The sequence below is a fragment of the Micropterus salmoides genome, unplaced genomic scaffold, assembly GCF_014851395.1.
Source record: "Micropterus salmoides isolate LMB-PRFRI ecotype aquatic unplaced genomic scaffold, ASM1485139v1 Ms_hic_scaffold_17, whole genome shotgun sequence".
Classification (NCBI taxonomy): domain Eukaryota; kingdom Metazoa; phylum Chordata; class Actinopteri; order Centrarchiformes; family Centrarchidae; genus Micropterus; species Micropterus salmoides.
Window position 1 is genome coordinate 8673901 of NW_024040817.1, and position 19109 is coordinate 8693009.

At 41.9% G+C, this 19109-nt stretch overlaps 1 protein-coding gene and 1 long non-coding RNA gene across 3 annotated transcripts; one reads left to right on the forward strand and one right to left on the reverse strand.

Annotated features, from left to right (window-relative positions):
* Positions 1 to 262: 262 nt before the first annotated feature.
* Positions 263 to 17253, reverse strand: LOC119907863 (H-2 class I histocompatibility antigen, Q9 alpha chain-like). Of its 2 annotated transcripts, none has more exons than XM_038725549.1 (9): positions 17061 to 17253; positions 11188 to 11454; positions 7530 to 7808; positions 6447 to 6776; positions 5312 to 5416; positions 2615 to 2671; positions 2315 to 2380; positions 1898 to 1927; positions 263 to 1702 (listed from the first exon to the last, which is right to left on the reverse strand). In XM_038725549.1, the coding sequence occupies exons 1-8, from the start codon at positions 17122 to 17124 to the stop codon at positions 1899 to 1901; spliced, it is 1197 nt and encodes a 398-aa protein (XP_038581477.1). In that variant the 5' UTR covers positions 17125 to 17253; the 3' UTR covers positions 263 to 1702; position 1898. The 2 variants fall into 2 exon arrangements, with proteins under 2 accessions (XP_038581477.1, XP_038581478.1); XM_038725550.1 differs by having other exon boundaries at positions 6474 to 6776; positions 17061 to 17252.
* LOC119907874 lies at positions 6694 to 8030 on the forward strand. Its single transcript, XR_005445144.1, has 2 exons — positions 6694 to 6820; positions 7998 to 8030. It is a non-coding gene; the product is annotated as an uncharacterized LOC119907874 (long non-coding RNA).
* Positions 17254 to 19109: the final 1856 nt, after the last annotated feature.

The following is a 19109-nucleotide window of genomic DNA, read 5'->3' on the forward strand; positions in this document are numbered from 1 at the left end:
TATATCTTATTTTATCATGAACTTAAACTATCTGCAGCACATGATGTGAAATAAATGTGCATACCTTCATTACAAATAAGGAGGGGCAGGTTTGAAAAGTTTAATATACTACTTTCAAAATATAGTAATATCATAGAACTGTTTTTCAGTAAAACATCCTAAATACATGTATGAGTGTACTATTTAAGGATAGTGTTTGGGTTCAGCTGGCAGTTGTTGGTAGGCTATGGTTTGTCAACATTATAAATCAGGGAAAACAACCTGTAGGCCTTTCTGTTTAATGGACTTTACAGTGGGGTAAGGAATACTCCAGTAGCTCCAGTACCAATACAATAGAAATATAGGTGAAAGTCCTGCAATCAAAACAAATAATATGATCAATGATGTCACAGAACCACCCCGCATATTATACCAACCTATAGAATATCAATCTAAGAAACAGTCACATTAAACACTGCAAAAAAACAACTTCAAGAAAAATCCAACATTTACATAAAAATTAAATTTGATTGAGCATTTACACATCTACAAAATAAATCTTAAACTGACACATGCCAGTGTGTGTGGATATGTGTGTCTATATGAACATTTGCATTTGTAAAATAAACTTTACCAGCTTCAAACCATCCAGAAGAAGAATATCACATAAACACCCAAACCATAAAATGAATCATGTGATGACAAGCTTACTGATATTTTTTGTTCTTGTGCATCTTTATTTAACTCAACCCCCCCCAAAAAAAGACATGAGAGAGCATCTCCAATGTGTTAAATCATCATGTAATATATTAACACAAGAAATATGAAAAAATATTTATATAGACAGATCTACATTTACCTATTTACAGACACATTTGTCAACAGTGGGAACACCTCCTCTTGTATTTTAAGTAGAGAGGGATGGAATTGGATTTTCACTCCAGTCCCATCCCATTCCTGATAAAAACAAAGTCTGAAAGTAGTTTCTCATGTTATTATATTTATATATATAAAAAGCTGATTTATGACTCACATAACAGCGAGAACAACCTTTTCCGTATATTCCGCATGTACAACTTTCAATTGAACAAATGTTGCATCAACAAGGCTGTGATGTGAATCTAGTCTTCTCACAATTGATGTATTTTTATATTTTATGAAATCACTTTCATCTTTAATAGAACATATAGTTTTCATAGTCTGGATGTCTGAAGTCCCCTGTGTTCCTGCCTGAAACCCGCTTGACTCCCATCCCAAAGGAATCCCGTGACCCACAGGTTTCCCCCCAAAATGTCATCCTCTAATATGAATTAATTGATCATTTACATTCAATATGTATATATTTTTTGATTATTTATCATTAAGATCCACTGTGGAATGAAACATTGCCATTTAACATTCAAGAGAATGTAGTTCATAGTGTTGAAGTTCTGCGTCAACCTTGTTTGAGTTTTCTGCCCAATATGTTTCATTCACCGAACAGAGTGAATTCTCTGTGAGTTTGTCTTTTGATCCATTTTCCATACAAAAGTATGAAATAATATATTTTTTATTATTATTATTATTTATTATAATATTGACCTTATAAAAGGTCAAAGCTATTTCAATTTTAGTGGTGTGGTGAACCTCTTATTTATGTTTGAATTAATGATTTGTGACTTTACTGTAGTCAGTTTTGAAGATTTCTCATGAAGTGAAGTTCTTTTCAAACTCTTGCTCGCTTCTGTTTGGAAAAATAAATAAATTCATAAATGAACAGAGCAAAAATGTATGATGTGTCAATAATGTATCAAAAATGCAAAAGGTGTGAAACTACTGTGATAAAAAAGGAAATGCTTGTTATTTCTCAAAACATGCTTAATTTGGCTTACGGTGCAACATGCAGGTGATGTTTTAAACAGACGGAGACATTAGTTACCTTAATCAGTGGTGTCACTGCCTTGACGTCCTATAGAAGAACCAATTTGCAAAAAAAGAAACCTCTTTAATATCAAAGTGAAATCAAATTTTTACAAACTACAAACTGTATACTAATTCACTAATTTATATCACTTCCTCTTCCAGGATGTGGATAGAGCCTCTGCAGTGGATAGATGTAGCCTAGAATTAGTCAGAGCCAGGATGCCATGTTGTGATGCTTCTAGCCACCTCCTCCTAAAAGCAACACCCTCACCTTGTTCTGTTTTACTAAACATATAGCCACTGGTTCTTATGTAAGCATCATTCACTGAACTGAATCTTGACACAACGCAGCCATCTTTATGTTGGCTGCAGCCATCTTTATGTTGTAGGTGATGTATCAGGAAGACAAAGCAGGTGAAGAGTCATTAGTTACCTTTAATCAATGGTGTGTCGCTGTGTACACTTTCTGTAGAAGAATTCTTTGAAGAAGACTTTGACTCTGAGGAGAAGAAAATACAAAATAATTAGAACAAGATAGATAGACAGATAGACAAACTGACCTGATGTAAACCCTTTGCAGACAGAGATTGAACCCCGAGTCTGTGTGGTAGTGTGAGAGAGTTCTGCCTAAGCCCCTTAGAACAGTATTTAATGCTGCAGCCATCTTTATGTTATGTCACAAGTTATAGGTGATGTATCAGGAAGACAAAGCAGGTGAAGAGTCATTAGTTACCTTTAATAAATTGTGTGTCAATTTTTGTGGAAGAATTCTTTGAAGAAGACTTTGACTCTGAGGAGAAGAAAATGCAAAATAATTAGAACAAGACAGATAGACAGATAGACAAACTGACCTGATGTAAACCCTTTGCAGACAGAGATTGAACCCCGAGTCTGTGTGGTAGTGTGAGAGAGTTCTGCCTACGCCCCTTAGAACAGTATTTTCCTATTACTTCTCGCTAACATCATTGTCACGGCTGTCGCTGTTGTCCCTGTATTTCCACAATCTGTCTCACCTATACCAAGTAAGCTGTGTGACCCTGTGGTGAAGAAAGGTCTACCTGTGGAATGAAGACCCGCCTACTTCCTGGTTTCTGTGGAGCTCTGTCAGGCTGACTTCAGTCCCACCCATTGTTCCCCTCTGTTCCTGCTCAACCAATGGCTCGTCACCACCTTAGCCCACCAGTTGCTCTCAGCAGCTTGTCGCAACCAGTTGACTTGTGTGTTGATTGTGTGCAGTTTTAGTGAAGTAAGTACTTTGCGAGTTACCTTCTGTAGTTGTGTTTAGTGAGATAAATCTCTTGAGTCTGTCGTAGCCAGTTTTATGTTATGTTTATTAGTTAGACACTATTTGGTTTTTGTGAGCTTTTTAGTGATGGGCAAAGCGAGGCTTTATGAAACACTGAAACGTTTGAAGCAATTGTGCCGGAATTGTGTCGAGGCTTCGAAACACTTCGACACCCGTCTCCACGGTGATATCTACTGGTCACTTTTGATAGACACATCTTGGTAGGGGTTTCATTCAAACAATGATTGACCAGCGTTTGCAATTCTAAAGCCTTATAAATACATGACCAACAGGATTTTGGAGAAATCACCACACAACAAACAAACAAATGCCTTCAGATTGTCAGAGACAGCAGATTTTTAATAAAACACATCTGTGTGTTGTTTAATAAGTAATCACTCATTTAGCTGATGCTTTTCTCAAAAGCAATTCACAATTGCTGTGTCAGAGGGCACACCTCAAGGTTAAGTGTCTTGTTCAGGGACATGTGTATCACAGTGGGAATCGAACCCACGTCTCTCACACTAAAGGCATATGTCTTAACCACTACTCTATCCATTTTCAGAGTCAGAATACTTCATTGATCTATGAGGGTTACTATTTTTATTATCATCATTATCATTATATTATTGGCCCTGCGATGGACCTGGCGACCTGTCCAGAGTGTACCCTGCCTTTCGCCCGATGTCAGCTGGGATTGGCTCCAGCCCCCCCGCGACCCTGTACGCAGGATAAGCCGTTGACGATGGATGGCATTATCATTATTGTTGTTGTTGTTGTTATTAGTTCTTTTCTTACAACTGTTTTTATCATCATTATTATTACTACTGATGTTATTACCACTACCATTGACCAGCACTCAGTCCTTCCAGGATTTCGCAATTTCACAGTTCCACAACACAAATTCAACAAATCCCTGCAAAATCAGCATGACTAGCAATTTTGACAAATCGCCGCAAAATGTTGTCACACACCAGCAATGTCACCTCTTTGTTTACAAGTCGCTACAGACAGGTGTGATACTGAAAATATAAGTACACCGTTGTCTCTTGACACACCTTTTGCCGGCCCAAAACATGGATGGAGAATGACAGAAACACCTGGAGGACTTCAACATAGTCTGTTGCATCCTGGCCAATTGCAAGCACCGAAAGAATCAAGGTAAGTTGGTTTAAATGTGCATGGTTAGGGTTAGGCCCGCGAAATCCTCGAGGTATGGTTTAATGATTCAACTATAATTCTAAAGTTAAAAATATCACATCCACCTTTGCAGTTTTCACTTTTCCCACAATTGAATCACAAAATAACACCGAATAAAATTGCAACTTTAATCTCAACTTTTTAGAAAAGCTGCCGCAAAATCTGAAATTTTAGGCCACAACAATTATAAAAAATCCCCACTAAATCCTGGATGGACTGAGCACTATAAATGAATATGTGGAACTTGCATTGCACTACTGTGTGCTTTCCACCCGCTGACACGACCCATACAGCCATTATTCACTCATTGTATTGATTAATCAAAATCAATAATGAAAAAACAACATTGGACTAATCAAGCATCTTTGAACAATTTAGGGAGCGCATCAACATCAGCATAGATTTTGTTACCCAAGAGAACTGTTTGATGAAGATAAAGACATACTGCAAAAAAGCAGAGGGCACTGTGGCTCTTGGCGTTATATCCCATTCTGCTGGTAGATTCACATTTTTGTGAATTAAGAATATAACCTTCATCAACTTCAGCACTCAGTGAAAGCCACTGTTGAAAATCAAATCTAAATTTAAAATACAAAAACAATAAAAACAAGTTGTACTTACATTTGGCAAAAAAAGTAAAGACAAATTGTTTCAGTTGTTGAAATGTAAGGGTATTGATCCCCTCCTCCTCCTACTGGTTAATCCCTTCTACCTTTTCATTTAGATTTATTTTTGTTCTTTCTAGATCAGTTTTCTCTTATTTTTTGATGGTGCTGTCATATTATTATGAAACTGTCAGAGCTTTACACTTCTTACAGGTGGTTGCTTTAGACTGTCGTGTGCAAGGACCTGACGCTTGTTTCCCTTTGAAATCTGGAGAAGCATTGACTCAAAGAACAACATTTAAAGAAGAACTGGAAATGCTAAGTTTGGAATTCCTCTCACCTTTTATCTTTTTGTAAATGAAGAATCCAATCACTGCAATGAGGACGATGACAGCAACAACCACTGCAGCAATGATGGAGATGATGATGATATCAGTGGGCTTCTCTGTAAAGCACAACAACCACAACAAAGAAAAATATCACAACTTGTACTGTACAGAGTAAATCTTTTGTATGCTGCATTATGGACCTTTTGTCATTTAGAGGTCAAAAGAGTAAAAATACAGCACACAAAACTAGTCATTGGGCCTCATGCAAGAAAATGTTTGTATTCTTATCCTAAATCTCTCTTAGGTTTCCTTGTTCCAAGTTGGATTCACCACACTGTCATAACCGGACAAACCTGTTGTAAATAACTTTTCGTTTCAGTCTGATGAACACCACCTGCTCATGAGGAGGTGCGTTCATGAGATTTCATCATTTGCAAAATCAGTGTCTCTACATACGGCTGCTACCCAGAGTAAAATTTTACATTGCAGATCACAAGATACAAGTCCTGCTGTTGGCAATCAGCAAACAAGTCTAGCAGTTTCAGTGTCGTGGTATTAGAGGACCAGAAGCAGTTAAAAATATTTATAATACAACTGTCAGAAATACAGAAATAAAGTGGGAATTATTTACCACAACGTTAGATGGTAATTAATGTCTTTCTCAAGCAAAGCGGTCCATGACTAATATGAGAAGTCAGAGATATTTTAGATGAGATAATATTATATCTTAACTGAATTTAGGGACCATGAGACATAATAATCTAAAAAAAGATGAAGAGGTTTGTCTATTTTATTTTAGTTGATATGAGTATCACATTGAAACTCCAAATTAATTCAGATTAAGGCATAATGATCTGAGGTCAAAATCTTTTCCCCTGTGTAGAAAGGAAAACTGTGTATGTGACTTGTACAACAGGTCTGGTCTCATAAATTGTGTTCAGAGAGAAAATTCTAAATATGAAAAAATTACTGATTGCCACAAATTCTCGAGTCTCTCATACAAATCTTTTCCTAAGAGTAGTCCTCGCATGACGTCCATTGTGTGGTCAAATTAATGTACAATATGAAAATTAATGTACATTATAAAATAAAGCTATATTTAACACCAAAAATAACTTAACCACAGGACAAATGTGTGTTTCCCACCTTCATAACTTCTGTTTCCAGTCTTACCCAAGTTGGTTCTGATCTTTGCTTTGTCCAGTTTGGTGATGATGTCGTCCTTCACACCAGAGAGATGAAACACACATTCGTACCTCCTCCAGTCTTCAGGTGTGACTGATGAAAGATTCAGGTCAACACTCATCTGGAAGGATCCATCGTTGTTGGGGAGGATCTCTCCGTGGTCCACGTCCTCATGAAGCTCCTCTCCATCTTTCCTCCAGAACATCAGGGCTCTGTCAGAGTAGAAACCTGTAGCGTGGCAGCTGACTGGAGAGGAGGGAGTCTTCTGGAGGAGAGACACTGAGGGAAGGTCTGGAGAGAGAGAGAGAGAGAGAGAGAGAGAGAGAGAGAGAGAGGTTTAAAGGTTCTTTATTATGATTTACTGTTCATTAATATTATCATTCATGTTTAATGTATTTTAAATGTCTCAGTATCACAAACACAGTATGTAATATGCTGTATGTGAACTGTAAATAAACCTCATGGAAGTGTAACTGAGTAGATCCTCGGACAGAGGTCTGTTGTCTGTTCCAGAGTCTCGACTGAAAACTAAAGGGGACAGAGCGTTTGCTGTCAGGGCCCCGAGGCTCTGGAACAGCCTGCCCGAGGAAATCAGGTCGGCTGAGTCAGTGAACTCTTTCAAGTCCCTTCTTAAAACATACTTTTATAGGAGAGCTTTTCCCGATCTTATTTGACTTTATTTTATCACTTTTATTTTATTGTATTTTACTAATTTTATATTAATTTTTCATGCTCTTGTTTTTTTTTTTGTAGTATTCTTTACACTTGTTAAAGCACTTTGTAACTTGTTTTTGAAAAGTGCTCTACAAGTAAGGATTATTATTATTATTATTATTATAAAGAAGCGAGGCACAGAGGGGGAAAAGACAGATGAAAATAGGTGACGTAGATTAGAAAGGGAGGAGGAGGACAGAGTGAGAGTGGTGATACATTTTTGAGACAGAGGCAGACATAGTATGTTATTGTAATATTACTGCTTAGAAACAAAATAGGCTTATTAACATTGTTGAGTCCATGAAACTACATCAGGTCATGTGATTCTACCTGTTCTCAGCAGAGAGCTCCTCCCATAGTCCAAATACTTCTTTAGCCAGTCAACGCAAATCCGGGTCAGGTAGTTCTTGTCTTGTGCTTTCAAAGTTTGGTCGTGATCAACCTTTTGTTTGGTGATGAAAGCCTGTGGTGTTGGAGCGATCCATGTCTCTGTCTTCACGTCAAATGCCATGAAGTCTTCTCCATCATAACCAAACTGATCATAACCTCTAACCTCTCCAGTCTCATCGTCCCACTCACAGCCATATATGTTCTGGAAAACGTGTGCACCTGAAAGAGAGACATCAGTAAACAGAGTGAGATCACAGCTCATCTATCATCAGCTGATATCACATCTTCACCACAGAGACACACTGATCCACAGACACCAGAACAGAGGATCTACACCTCCTGCTGTGATTGGCTCGACGGACGACACTCACAGCCAATCACCAACTGGACGTGTGTGGATGTCTTGAGAGAGAGAGAGAGAGAGAGAGAGAGAGAGAGAGAGAGAGAGAGAGAGAGAGAGAGAGAGAGAGAGAGAGAGAGAGAGAGAGAGAGAGAGAGAGAGAGAGAGAGAGAGAGAGACATTTTTGGCCTTTATGAAACTAGACCCTCGCCACTTTTACTCTATCACGGAGTGAACTCTGGTCGGAGTCAGCCTCACAGCCAAATCGAGCTCTCTAACCCATCTCACTGTGTTGAACCCTATAGAGTTATTCTGATCTAATCTAGTGGAGATAAAGTGTTATTGATCTCTGCTGGTTATTATGGGATGGAAATAAACTCTGTATCAGTATAGTACAGCAGCATCCAGGAGCCTCCGTATTTCTGTTGAGTCTGACTGTGTTTCAGCCAAGAAAAGCAGACAATCTACAAGAATAAAACTTGGCAGACAGATGAAGAATGGTGTGTGTGTGAGTGTGCACGTTAACACCAGGGGCCTGTACCATGAAGCAGGATTTGAGCTCATACAGATAACTAGCCTAACCATGGGTTTTCAGTAGGTTACCACGGCTGTGGTTCACTTCTTACCGGGGGTAGATCGCCATGGTAACTTAAAGGCTAACCTGATCCGGAGCAGGTTATGTTCGAGATAATAAATAGGCCTACACCACCTACTGACCAAGGTTATTATAGTTCATATTATAGATATGTCATTAATTTTTATTTTTATTTTGTTTTGACTTTTTGTTTTCAATTTCATTTTCATCATTCTGATGCACAACTGACCCAGTAACTCTGCCTATGTTCAGCCACTTCTTTACTGGTTACCACTTATCATTTATTTATTCATTATTCTCTATTTTAGAGCAGTTAATACTGTTCATATTGTCATATTGTATATACTGTATACCAAATCCACCTACCTCATGTACATAACACCGCACATAATACTAATTCCAGCATTCTTTGCACTCATCTCACTGTGTACTTGTATGCTTGTATGTGTATGTGTACCTGTATATCACTTCCAGCGCCGACATGTACATAATAATTACAATAATATTTTTATGTGTTTTTATGTCTTTTGAGCCTGTCTTGTCAAAGACAAATTTCTGTCATGACAGGCAATAAAGTTTTCTTATCTTATAATGGTAATAATAATTTACTCCTGCATCCTTTGCACTCTGTCATTGCACTATGACACTATTGTCTCAATCTGTCTGTTTTGTTTATAGTGTGTATAAATGTGTTCTCTATACTGTAGCCTGTGTTTGATTTTATTACTGTATTGTATTGTACAATCCAGAGTCAAATTCCTTGTATGTGTACACATACCTGGCAAATAATAAGCTGATTCTAATTAGTTTTAATTCGTTTTTAATGTGGATTTGCGAGTTTAGTTTAGTTTTTAGTAGTTTTAGTAGTAGTTTTAGTCTTTGTCGCAGAATGATGCCAAGCTCAGTTTAGCTCTATCATTCTTTGTTAAATAGGTGAAATACAATAAATGGAGGTTTCTATGAAGATTCTCAGTCATCCAGGTCATAGTTATCCAACGAAGGTTAAAATCAAGGGCAACTGGACTTGGTTGAAGATACTGGAAGACGTTTCATCCCTCATCCAAAGGACTTCTTCAGTTCTGACTGACTGGCAGGGAAACTCAGCTATTAAACCTCAGTGGGGTCGTTGGCCCGGGTCATCGATACCGCTGGTTCGTTAGTGTTCCTTGTTGCTGTGACGACAGTCGTTACAGTCGTTAAGACTACCTGTGGCCAAGACTGAACGACCATCGTTGGTATCTTCACCTGAGGTCAATAGCTTACGTTTGTTGAGTTTCCTGGGAAGTGATGAAAGGACAGCATTGTACTCTAACAGACTCAACAAACTGATCTGCAAGGTCAGTAACATTGTGGGGGTGGAGCTGGACTCTCTGTCGGTGGTGTCAGAGAGGAGGATGCTGTCCAAACTACGTCATCTTGGACATTGTCTCCCACGGTCTCCCACCCACTCCATGACGTGCTGCTCAAACACAGGAGCACCTTCAGTCAAAGACTTTTTCCCCCAAAATGCACCACAGAGCGCCACAGGAAGTCATTCCTGCCTGTGGCCATCAAACTTAATAACTCCTCCCTCTAAGTGCCTGACACAGCGTCCCTTAGTTAGTTTTTAAACTGGACCTCAGTATTATCTATTTTAGTGCAATTTTATCTGTTTAATAATTAACGTGCAATATTCTCTGCTGCTATTTATTCACTAGTCTACTGTAGAAACATGGCGATGTCCATGTAAGGGGGAACTGCAGTTATGTAGATAGAAATGACTCATTCTAAGGTAATAAAAACATATAGGTTCATTATGTAAGATCTTTATACACCACTAAAAACATAGTTACGTATCTTATATATTGTATTTCTGTCAATAAATCCTCAGAAATATTACACACTAGACCTTTTTAAGTTTAATATAAATGTATTTATTTTAGGTTAGTAACTATTTCAGAGACTGTGGGGGCAGGTAATGTGGGGAGTTTACAGTAGCCTAAGTGTTGCGATTCAGTGTTTCAACCACTATTTGAGCACATTTCGTTTCGTTGTTTTATTATGTTTATTTAGAAAAATGTTTGGAAGATTTTTGAGTGTGTTAAATAAATTAATGTGATTTTTGTAGTGAGGAAATGTTCTTAAACGTGAGTTGGAACAACCATTCATTCAGTGCCCCAGTCTTTTAATGTGGAAACGCTGACATACAGCCAAGCTGAAAGAATTGGGCTAATATTTTCATAGATGCCAGAACACATCAAATCAACGCATTAATATAGACTACTCCTGTTTATTTAGGCATTCACACTGTCGCCGATTTTCTGTCTTCCTGCATGTCAACTGCAGCTGTGTTACTTAGACTATGTCTATTTGTCTAATATCACAGTTCACTCTTATGCCAGTAGACTTTTCCATGTCTGTGATTGGTCATCTGCTGCTAACACGGCCTCTTTTACGTGAATGGTTGGATTGGGAAACGCTGGGATGAGTTACCAAGTTCATAATCAGCTTTGTATGACCACTTACCCCTATCCCAATTGTTGGGGTTAGTGAAGCCAGATAACGAAAAGATATCCAGAGTGTGTTGAACTTGCTTAGTGCTACATGTCACTGTTTACTAAAATAGGCTATATGAAGAAAATATAAACAACATTTTATCAGTAGAAAGTCAAACATAAACAAACCTCTAGTTTGGTTGAAGCGCAGCTTTGCAATGTCAATGTTGCCTTTGAAGACCTGCTGTTTATTCAACAACACCTGCGTCTCCCTCTCCCAGTAGTCAGGTTTTCCTGCTGTGACTCTGCTCATCCAGTCCTGTTTAGGTTCTGCTCTCCTGGTGTTACTGTCAAAGTGAATTATCTGAACTTCATCAACCAACCCAACAGCCACAAACTCTGGCAGGTTTTGGACTCCAGAAGACGCAGTGTAGAAATACTTCAAAGAGTGAGTCACTGTAAGAAAAAGTTCATGATTTCATTTCATTCAAACAAGTCCAATATTGTAGTCGAGTAGCTGAGTTTCATTGATAGAAAACAGTTTGTAAAAATAGGCGTCATGTTGTTTTCTAGTGCTGGATATCTCAACATGAAGTGAAACTCCAGTTTAGTTTCAGCTAGTGGAGTCATTTCTTCAGGATGCTTCTTTAGCAGCTTTCTCTCCTCATTATCGTTTAGTTTGAAATCTTAAATCACCTCTGAACGTCTCGGGTTACGTATGTAACCCTGGTTCCCCGAGAAGGGGAACGAGACACTGCGTCGGTTACGACACTATGGGAACGCCTCTAGGCGAAGCAGGTCTGAACGTGAATGAAATCACTCCAATCCTATTGACTTGTTGCTAGAACGGTAAGGTGTGACGGAATAACCGGAGGAGTATAAAGCACACCTGTACACACTCATCATTAGCTTAAACTATGAAGCAGGCGCTTCAGGCGGGGAGAGAGGTGCGGCGGGCCGACGCAGTGTCTCGTTCCCCTTCTCAGGGGAACCAGGGTTACATATGTAACCTGAGATGTTCCCCTTCGAGGGAACTCGAACTGCGTCAGTTACGACACTATGGGAACGAGATACCCACTAAACCGTGCCGAAAACCCCGCCTGCCCCAGTGTGCAGTAAAGCGGCACGACTAAGAGGAGAGCGCACGAGTGCCAGGTGCCGAAGGAAGGTCAAGACTGTAAAACCGAATGAATGTGTGCGGAGTGGCCCAGCCAGCCGCTAAAAAAACATCCTGCAAAGAGGCCCCGGAAAGGAGGTCTCGAGAGGCCGCCATGCCTCTGGTAGAATGAGCTCTCACAGCCACAGGTGAAGGCAAACCGCGCACCTGATAGGCCAGGGAAATAGTCTGAACAATCCAGTTGCTAATAGTATGTTTGGATGCAGGGAGCCCGGCCCTGGGAGACCCAAAACACACTATCAGCTGGTCCGCCTTCCTCCAACGGGAGGACCTCAGAGTGTAAATACTCAGTGCTCTGACAGGGCAGAGCAGATGAAGTCTCCCGTCCTCCGCCGTCACATGAGGTGGAGGATGAAATGCCTGCAGCACTGTGGACCCTGCCGCACAAGAAGGCACTTTAGGGATGTATCCTGGACCAGGGTGCAGGATAGCCCTAATATTCCCCGGGGCAAACTCCAGGCTTTGCGGGGAAACCGAAAGCGCTTGGAGATCCCCCACCCTCCTCAGAGAGTTGATCGCAAGGAGAAAGGCCATCTTGAGGGTCAAGTGCTTAGCCTCAGCTGACTCCAGGGGTTCGAAGGTGGCCTCAGCCAACGCCCCAAGAACCACTGCCAGATCCCAAGTGGGAACCTTGGACCGAGTCGCAGGTCTCATCCTCCGGGCACCACGGAGGAAACGTACAACCAAGGGAAGTTTCCCCAAGGACCCCTCCCTCAGAGGGGTGTGGAAAGACGAAATAGCTGCCACGTACACCTTGAGGGTGGAAGGGGAAAGACCAGCAGAGAACCGGTCCTGGAGGAACTCAAGTACCTGAACCACCGGGCAGGTAACAGGGTCCACCGACCGCTCCCTACACCAAAACGCTCCAATTCAGGCCGTACATCCTCCGTGTGGACGGGGCCCTGGAGCTCAGGAGGGTCTCGAATGCTCCGGCTGTTAGACCCGCCTCTAGGTACTGTGCCCCCTCAGGGGCCAGACCCACAGTCGCCATATGGCGGGGCAAGGGTGAAGAACCCGGCCCTGCGCCTGGGACAGCAGGTCTCTCCTCAGAGGGACCCGCCACGGCGGGCCGTCCAGGAGCGACATGATGTCCGAGAACCACACCCGGGTTGGCCAGAACGGGGCTACGAGCAGTAGGCCGACATTGTCCTGGCGAACCCGCTCCAGAACCCCCGGGAGCAGAGCGACTGGGGGAAAAGCGTACAGACGTAGCCTCGGCCACGAATGTACCATGGTGTCCAGACCCAACAGGGCTGGAGGAACAAGAGAAAACCATAGCAGGCAGTGCGTAGTCTCTTGAGACGCAAACAGATCCCCGTCTATGGGGCCGAACTCTTCCCACGAGAGCTCCACCACTTCGGGGTGAAGTCTCCATTCCCCGGGCCTCAGCCCCTGCCTCGACAGCAGGTCTGCTCCCTGATTCTGCGTCCCCGGGAGATACATCGCCCTGAGCGATAGTAACCTCTGCTGGGACCACAGGAGGATCTGACGCGCCAGTCTGTACAGAGGGCGCGAGCGTGAAAAACCCTTGTTCCTTAGCCACCACTGCAGGGGTCTCATGTGCAGCAGTCCAGATGGTATTACGCTGGACGCAGCCGCCAGGAGACCCAACACTCGTTGAAAGTGTTTTAAGTGTTGGCGTGGCCTAACTTCACCCCTTTCACGGCAGCCAATATGGTGTCGACACGTGCCGGAGACAATTGTGCCCGCATCGTTGTCGAATCCCCTACTACCCCTAGGAACGTAGTCCGTTGGGTGGGCGCCAGCACACTCTTCTTTGCGTTGAGCCTTAGCCCTAAACGCCGCAGATGAGCCAGAACGACATCTCGATGCCGAACCGCCAACTCTCGAGACTGGGCTAGGATGAGCCAGTCGTCGATGTAGTTGAAATCCGGATGCCCTGGAGCCTCAGCGGGGCCAGTGCTGCATTCATACACTTGGTGAATGTGCAAGGGGAAGTGCCAGGCCGAATGGAAGAACCCGATACTGGTAAGCCACACCCCCGAAGGCGAACCTCAGGAACTTCCTGTGAGAAGGACGGATGGAGACGTGGAAATAGGCGTCCTTGGATGACGGTCCTCAGATCGCGTCTCTCAGACGGCTGAGGGTGAGAGCGCCGTCTCGCTGCCCCAGCTCCTCGGGGGGGCCCCCGAGAAGTGACACTCTGCTTCCTCTCCTCTCCGTAGGAGCTCGTAGAGGGAAGGGACCTACGCCTGGCAGCCTCAGCTGCCTTGGGTCCAGACCGGCGAGGGAGGTACTGGCGGAACGCTTCGCCCTGCGTCTAACACTCCGTGGTTCTGCGAAGCTCCGCCAGATCTTCCTCAGAGGGACCCCCCCTCTGAACCATCTCCTGTAGCAGGTCGGCTTGGTAGGCTTGAAGCACCGCCATGGTGTGCAAGCTCGCACCTGCCTGGCCCGCTGCCATGTACGCCTTCCCCACGAGCGTGGATGTGGTGCGACATGGTTTGGATGGTAACGCCGGCTTCTCCAGGGAGGACGCAAGTCGAGGGGAGAGATAGCTCGCAAGCGCATCCTCCACCCGAGGCTCCCATAACCACGGTCCCTAACCCCCATCACCTTACTGTAGTTCAGTGATCGGGGTGTGGAAAGCCATGTAGAGAAGGGTCTGCCCCATGATTACTCAGTTCATCATGTAAATCAGGAAAGAATGGCAGAGACCGGCGTGGAGGTGGCGTGTGGTGCTTAAGAAACCTTTCATCAAGCTACCACTAGCCTGTGGTGTCTGCTCCTTTGGCCAGTTGATGTTGAGCTTAGCCACGGCTCTAGTCACCACCTCCAGCAGCACGTCATAGTCGGGCGCCGCCAGATGACGCCGCCCCGACACCCGGAAGTCATCGTCCACTGCGCTGAGCACGTCCGCCTCCTCGGAGTCGGATTGCTGCAGCGTCTCCGGATCCAAACCGCGAGCGGGAGAAGCCGAGAACGGGCTCCCGAACGAGGAAAGGAAGCATCGGAGCCAGCGGATGAAGGTCGGGAAAAAGCCTCAGCCGTCCCGAAATCCTCCGACAGATCACGCTGTGAACCCCATGAGTGAAGCCGCCGGGCCGCCTCAGCGGCCGCAGGGCCCACGCCACGGGGAGAACACATCCGGCCATCCTCGGAAAAAGAGAGCCATGCTGTACCTCAGTACCCGCACGGAAAGGGCTTCGCAACGGCGCAGGCAGCCCCCTCGAGAGCTGCCCGGGCGTGCTCCATCCCCAAACATGAGACACACATCTCATGAGAATCTCCATCCGTGATGTACCGAGGGCAAGAAAAAACACACCTTCTGTACATCTGGTTGCCGGACATGCTGGTAGACTTCTTCTTCAGGTAAGACACACTGCTTGTAGGACTGGAGCTTTCTTCAAACAACATACAGAGCGCCTGCTGAATAGAAAAAAGCTAATGATGAGTGTGTACAGGTGTGCTTTATACTCCTCCGGTTATTCCGTCACACCTTACCATTCTAGCAACAAGCCAATAGGATTGGAGTGATTTCATTCACGTTCAGACCTGCTCCGCCTAGAGGCGTCCCCATAGTGTCGTAACCGACGCAGTTCGAGTTCCCTCGAAGGGGAACTAAATATACACGCTGCATGTGAGTTTAATTTTATTTTCTATATTAAACAGCTTATTTTCTATTTGATTATATTACATCACTTATGGTTTCTATTTTATACTATAAATTGGGACCAATTCTTCTTCTTTGTTGGTTTGAATTAATAATTTGAACACACTTACAAAGTGGGTGGTTTTGCTGTTAATTTTCATATTCAAGTAACCACTGACTTAATTTTATATCCTGTTGTCAGAGGGTTTGTGGGTTACAAATGTTTGAGTACCAATACTCAAGTAGTAACCAATGACAAAAACATCTGACCCAGTCTCTATGTGTATCTCATTCTGATATCTTATCTATTTATCTAAACTGAAGAAATATCATAGAAAAATGTAAGACACATTTCTATATTAAAGATAAATTAAGCAATATTTTAATTTGTCATGTAGGCCTAGTCATTTAGTCCATCCATCAATCCGTCAACTGCTTATCCTGTGTACAGGGTTGCTGGGTAGTCATTTCGTACAGTTTCTTATTTAAGATCTTTTAAAGTTTTAACAGAGTAAACTGTGTGTGAATTTTCTCAAATAAAATATTGTTTATTTCAGAAACATCCACTGTCCTCTGCTGTCTGAATGCATGTAGATTATATTTCTGTGTTATAGCTGTAGTGTTTCTGTGTCCAATACCTAGTCATTAAGCTGATACTGATATTAATACTTAGAAATTATAATTAATTATAGACATCAAAAATCGAATAGGCCTATATCAGTGGAGTATTGTTTTAAATATATAAACAACATAAACTAGCCTATTTGCTGTTTGTGATCAAAATATATAATGAGCAAAACATTTCAGTTTAAAAATAAACCTGTCAGCGCTCTCTGGTGGACAAACTATGATATACATTAACTGTCTCAAACCCCCAGTTTGTTACCTGTCACTTATCAGCCGACATCTAGCCTAGCTAGACTAGTCCTATCAGCGAAATGATAGCCTATATTTCTGTAATAAACTAATTTCAGCGAAATGTATCAGTGGCTGGCTAGGCTACTAATCAACATGCTTCATACCGTAGGCTGAATATAATAAATAGGCCTGATGTTAATAGCCTAACCATAAAAAAACACATCATCAACTGTCTTGTCAGTGTGGTTAAACATAAAAATCCAAACGTTACTTTCCTAGAATAGCATTTTTATTATCTAAAAGGAAGTCCTGAAACTAAACATCAAAGTAACATAGGCTACATTCAGATGTGCCTACAATATCCCTATGAAGACAGAATTTTTGTTTTACAATCAACCGATTTAAAAGTTTTACCTGCTGCAGCGAAATGTAGGCCTAGACCTATTCCCAGGAGGGCCAGGAAAACCAGGATCTTCATTGTTAGGTTACATATCGCATCAAAAGCTTCGACTTTTGACTAACGATCAATATGTTTATCTCCAGAGAAGCACATAGGATTACAGTTCGTCACCTGTAGGCTATTACGAAGCGAGGTAACTGGTAACTTCTGGCTCTGTGACGTCGGGTGTAACTTCCCGATTAACCCGTTCTACGAAAGGTGGATGGTGGATGTTAACTGAGGTCTGTTGCCTTGGCAGTTTAGGCTGCATAAACTGCTCTGAGCAGCTTATGCTCGTTGTTAACTCGAGGTTACCCTGTAGCTATGCCTGGACTACACATCACATCTGTAGCTTACTCAGTGTTCATGATGAAAAGTAGCCTAGGCTATATTTTTACATTTCATCCCGACCTGTTCCACTGCAGTTGCAGCTGAAATGAAGTTATTAATACAAACAGCATTAGCCTACGTTCATACAGCGAGACCTGCATCCTCGGTGATTTTAGGGAGGAGATCTTAATTAACGGGCCAGTTTTATAGCCCATCTGAATACGTCCAAACCACGATTAAAGTCTCTATTGTTGTGGGCTAAACTCATCTTCCTCACCATTACACAGTACCAATACACGGTGGAGGTGTGTGTGATGTTGCACCTTGCAAAGTGAAGTTTATCTAATAAAGAAATGACTGTAATGTCAGTGAAATGACGACTGGAGTGAAATAAGGAAGGGGCGTTAACACTTTCATCTGACCCAATGGAAATTCAGGCTGTGGTAGCCGAAAACTGCTGAAATAGGAGAAATGTAACACCTCTGTTGATGTTTAAACACCTGATGCTGATTTTATTTTGCTGCAAAGAATGCTTGTAATAGATTATGTTTATCAATTAACAAAATACAAAGTGAGTAACCAGAAGAAAAATCTAGCCTACATCTAATCAATATTTGGTGTGACCACCCTTTGCCTTCAAAGAGCACTGTTCAAGTAAACTGTGTTAATGTGTTTTCTGTACCAAATGATTGCTGCTTTTCAGGTCTGGTTATGATGTCATGCTTCACATCAGTGAGCTGCTTTAAAGCCTCATTGCAGTTCAACGTTTTGACCATATAAAAGTAAAATATATTTAATTAATTTCAGTTGTGTGGTGACAAAATGTGCATATAAAAGGCTTGCTTTAAAGCCATACAGTACAACATGCAGGTGATCCTCAAAGCATCAGATGAAGTCTCAGATCTACAAAAATACAACAAATACATTAAAGAAATAGAAACACTAGTTCAACTAACTAAAACCTTTAGGTCATGAATATCTCTACATATGTAATTGTTACTACTAAATTCAAGAATACTTCTCAACTAAATATTACCCAAAGGACAATAAAAGACAACACTGCTGTCTTCATCTAGCTGTTAAAATGATGTTTTTGTCATTTATTCCTGTTTGCTCATTGTTCATGCACTGTATGTGAAGTGTTCTGCTCATTCATTCATCCATACTGTTGGAATGAAAAGTGAAAATACAAGGAGTGAATGCAGACAAAGTATTACTTTGGTTGTAGGGCTGTTTATTATACCTCTTTTGCCCTTTGCAGTGAAAATAGTTTTATGAACGCATCTGATTTGAGAAGAAACTCTTCAACAACATAGTTTATTAAAATGATAAGCTTTTTTCTTGATGCATAAGAAATAAAGATTGACTCAATAAATGTATTACAATTATCTTAGAAGGTGGAAGAAGATGTATATTTCTCTCTTTGTGCCTGTCTTATTTTGTTCTGCTGTGATCTTTATGTTAATTTTTTCTTGGATCTAAATTACAACTTTATGTAATTCTTTCCTGCTTGTACAGTGTTTTTTATTCAGTTCCCAAGCATTGTCTGCAAAGTAAAGTTCCCAATCTAAAGTGCATGCAGTATGACAGTCACAAAAATACATTGTAGCGCTTGTTGTCAATGTGCCACACCCTTCACTCTGAGAACACCTGTGTGCTGCCATTTTGTGTCTTCCTCTGTTGTTTTGAAATGG

Coding starts and splice junctions, on each gene's coding strand:
- LOC119907863 (XM_038725549.1), bottom strand. CDS start 17,124: ATGAAGATCCTGGTTTTCCTGGCCCTCCTGGGAATAGGTCTAGGCCTA. Junction 2,672..5,311: donor CATTTACAAAAAGATAAAAG/GTGAGAGGAATT, acceptor TCTTCTCCTCAG/AGTCAAAGTCTTCTTCAAAG. Junction 1,928..2,314: donor CGACACACCATTGATTAAAG/GTAACTAATGAC, acceptor GTTCTTCTATAG/GACGTCAAGGCAGTGACACC.